Below are 3,560 nucleotides of genomic sequence, written 5' to 3'. Positions count from 1 at the left end.
CTACGGTTTATGCTGTTCATCAGCGAGCTAAAACATGATTGAGCCAATCGAGACATGTAATATTGAGACAGAAACTTAAAAGCGATCGATTATATATATCGTTAAATTTGTAACTGATTGTGTAGTACTTCACGTACTACGCTATGATACAGTAGTAGCTGTTCCTAGTCGCTAGCTAGCTATATCAATATCGACTATGATATCAGAAACTTCTAATTAAAAAGAAAAGTCCTGGAGTATATCGAACACCATCTGCAACAAAGATCCTTTTAGGGTCTCTTAATACACAATACACGTTATCTTATGGTACTCTACAGTATATCATAGATCAATAATGTGCACTTATATTCACTTGTAAAGTAGTCTATATTGTAGTGATATGTAGTAAAAATAGATTTAACCTTATACAAATATATAACACTATCACATGGTAATAGTTGATATTTTATAGTAAATTACAGTATCATGATAAATTTACACCTTTGATACTGTACAATGTACGTTGTCCAAAGATTCGCCGTAGAACTACTAAAATGGACAAAGACGGACCCGTGTGGAGGTGTAAATTGATAGGGAGAAATACCGTTATGAACGATGATTTACCTTCTTGATTGAAAGCATCACAACTAATGTACTTTAGAAATGACGATTTTAATAAAAACGGTGCAATATTTGATGGCATTAATGTTAATGAAGCGGATTATATAATGTATATTTCCTTTTCAATTTATGCTATAAAAGTAACGACGTAAAATTATCAACACAACACAGTAGCTGTTACCTACTAATAGCAAAATGATAAATAAATACCTTCTCCTATTTAATGTATAAAGCTAAGCATCTTCTAACCTTGAAAAATTAACACTAAATGCTTTCCAGAAACTGGACGCGCTATCAGTACTGCCTTTACCTACGGGCTGAGGGATCTTCTTACGGTCTTCTTTTTCACTTTGATGGTGATCATTTTCCGTGCTGTAGAACAGGAATATGTCATTGATGTAAGTACAAAGCAATATTATCATAATGATTACATCAGAAATCAAAATAGTATATTTTGATATTTAAAGGATTGATAAATGAATCTGTATTAGTCGTGTTGCGTCGTAATATAAATAAATACAAAAATACAAAATTACCGCTTCTATTTGAAAGTATCTGTCGTAACTTAGAGCTGTAAAACACACAGACCTATACTTACCTAGTGCTATATTTATGGATGGTATTTAAGCACTAAAACTATCAATTTATTCCTATTATCAGAAATTTATCAAAAAAACGCGTTTGTCAAAGGTGAAACAACATAAATACGTTGAATCCTGCAACCTGTTTGTTTTCTACATTGTCAGCGTCGCTTATGGTGTCGATATACTGACAAAGGTAAGAGGATAGTTATTCTAATATCGGCGTTTTCGAAAAAATTTTATTAGTCTACCTCATGATATCGCTGACGGCTAAAAATTGTCAAAATTGCATTTGACCAGTTTTAATACTACTTTATGTAATTTTTAACGACAGTTAACATAATTGATTGAATATATATACATTGTAGGAGCGATGGGTTCTTAACGATTCAATCCACGGACTGTATAAAGACTACCCTCATACGGAAATGTCGTAAGTTGCATTGCTGAGGATTCTAAAAGATCGATTGAATACTACTGTACATATTTGCCAGTGTCAGGATAGCTACAAGTTTAGCCAATTAGAATAACTTTTTTGGGCGTGTACATGAATAATGTGCAACATCAAATGTTTAATCGTATGTCCTCCTTATCTATGCTTGTGCTTGTCAGTTTTGCCGTGAAAATGTTCTATCTGCTTCAGGTATTTCGTTATGTATTTATATACGCTTTATATCTTGTCACTAAATAATGTTCTTAACAACGTTAACAGTATTTTTATAACTTTTCTTCTGCTAATAATCGATATCTTGTAATAGTTTGCGTTTTGGCTGCATAATTTCTGCGAACTGTATCTATTAAAAGCCAAAAAAGTAAGCTGCATAACATCGATCATAACTTTAAATTAGGTCGTATTACGATATTGTATAATTTTTGTAATTATAATAGGAGGAAATAACTCCTCGGGTGATATTTTATTCACTTAATTTGATATTCACTGAAGCGGCATATATATTGAAGTAAGTCAAGATAATCACTCTCAACCTGTAGGATATCTTTGCATGTTGCCCATTATCATACGATTATCACTCTCACGATATTTAATGACTCTTCGACTAGCGTTAGTTTATTAATTATGTCAACTGCGTTATCGTAAAACTTCGTTAACCCTATTACGTTTCGCATATAAAAGAATAAACAATTGCCTATCTAAACTTACCTAGATACTAGTGCAGTCTCACATTATGTACAATATTTTTATCAAGCTACTAGACGACAAATCGTCCAGGTTATCGAGTATATATTGAGAAAGTAATTGAATATTAATCTTTAGCTTTAGCCGCCTTGGACTCGTTTGCATTTTGGGTCATTATGTAGTGCAAATCGTTTTCCATGCATCTCGTTTGCTAGTTTATTTTGGGAAAGTTAAACAAGGTTCCAGTGGGTAGGATACTATGTGGCTCGATAATGTGCCTGTTCTAATTGAATAGTAATACACTGTCTTTGCTTTAATCTTCTTATATATATGTACTTTATATACGTAAAATCAGCTTGACCGTTTGGAGTTACTTGTATCCATTCATACGATTTGACACGGTAGCACTCTGTGGCTGGATCTTTTTGTAGGTTTCTATTAAGTTATCACTTGAACAAGTTATGTTATCTCGAAGTTAATCTCGTAATATTATCACACAGATTTGCACTTCCAGGTGAAGAGTCTGCATTGACGTCGACTGGCCAGGGCAATTTTAATCAGCCTATTGTTAGGTATCCGTTAGATAGCCCTAAAGTATTTTTCAGTATGTAGCATAGCTTTTTATATTTAATACCTAATGCTTCGTATCTTATTTTATAAACTACGCTATAGATACGCGGCAATTGGATGTATATCGGCTTTGCAAATCTACATGCTAATGAAATTTTACGCAGTCATTAGCAAATACACACGAGATCAAAAGGAGGCAGAAGCTGCTTCAAGTCGATCGAAACAAATCCGGAAAAAATCCAAGAAAAATAAAGGTACTATATGACATCGATTTTTCTTAAATTGTATTTATATCTCTAGATTATAACATTTGGTCTGTTATAATGGACTATCTAGACTCTAAGAAGGATGCTGACAGTGGAAATGAGAAGGATGAAGAACCTGTTGCTACTGGACATAAGAAAAAAGATTAATATCGCTTATCTCAGCGACTCTTTCGCATCGTGGCCTGCTTGATCAAGCGAACTATAACATTATCGTAATAAAAATCAATAGTATGTGCTGTGAACGAAGCGTTGCACTTGTGACTTAAATTATCACTTGACTAAGTACTTAAATAAAGTACGATGGAGGTTATCTAGCTGCAGTTAACTTCGATGCTCTTCGGATTGGTTTACATGTACATTCGAGTGTTGATTACTGTGATACGGATACTACGCGTTAGGATGCGTTAA

The 3,560-nt window shown here is 33.4% G+C and overlaps 1 protein-coding gene across 1 annotated transcript; it reads left to right on the top strand.

Annotated features, from left to right (window-relative positions):
* Positions 1-953: 953 nt before the first annotated feature.
* TRIADDRAFT_58943 (uncharacterized protein) lies at positions 954-3,299 on the top strand (the record flags this gene model as incomplete). Its single annotated transcript, XM_002115079.1, has 7 exons — positions 954-998; positions 1,261-1,377; positions 1,940-1,993; positions 2,070-2,140; positions 2,817-2,888; positions 2,989-3,140; positions 3,187-3,299. The coding sequence occupies 7 exons, from the start codon at positions 954-956 to the stop codon at positions 3,297-3,299; spliced, it is 624 nt and encodes a 207-aa protein (XP_002115115.1).
* Between the last annotated feature and the right edge of the window lie 261 nt (positions 3,300-3,560).

This window comes from Trichoplax adhaerens, genomic scaffold, assembly GCF_000150275.1.
Source record: "Trichoplax adhaerens TRIADscaffold_9 genomic scaffold, whole genome shotgun sequence".
Lineage (NCBI taxonomy): Eukaryota > Metazoa > Placozoa > Uniplacotomia > Trichoplacea > Trichoplacidae > Trichoplax > Trichoplax adhaerens.
This window is presented reverse-complemented; position numbering and strand designations above follow the sequence as displayed.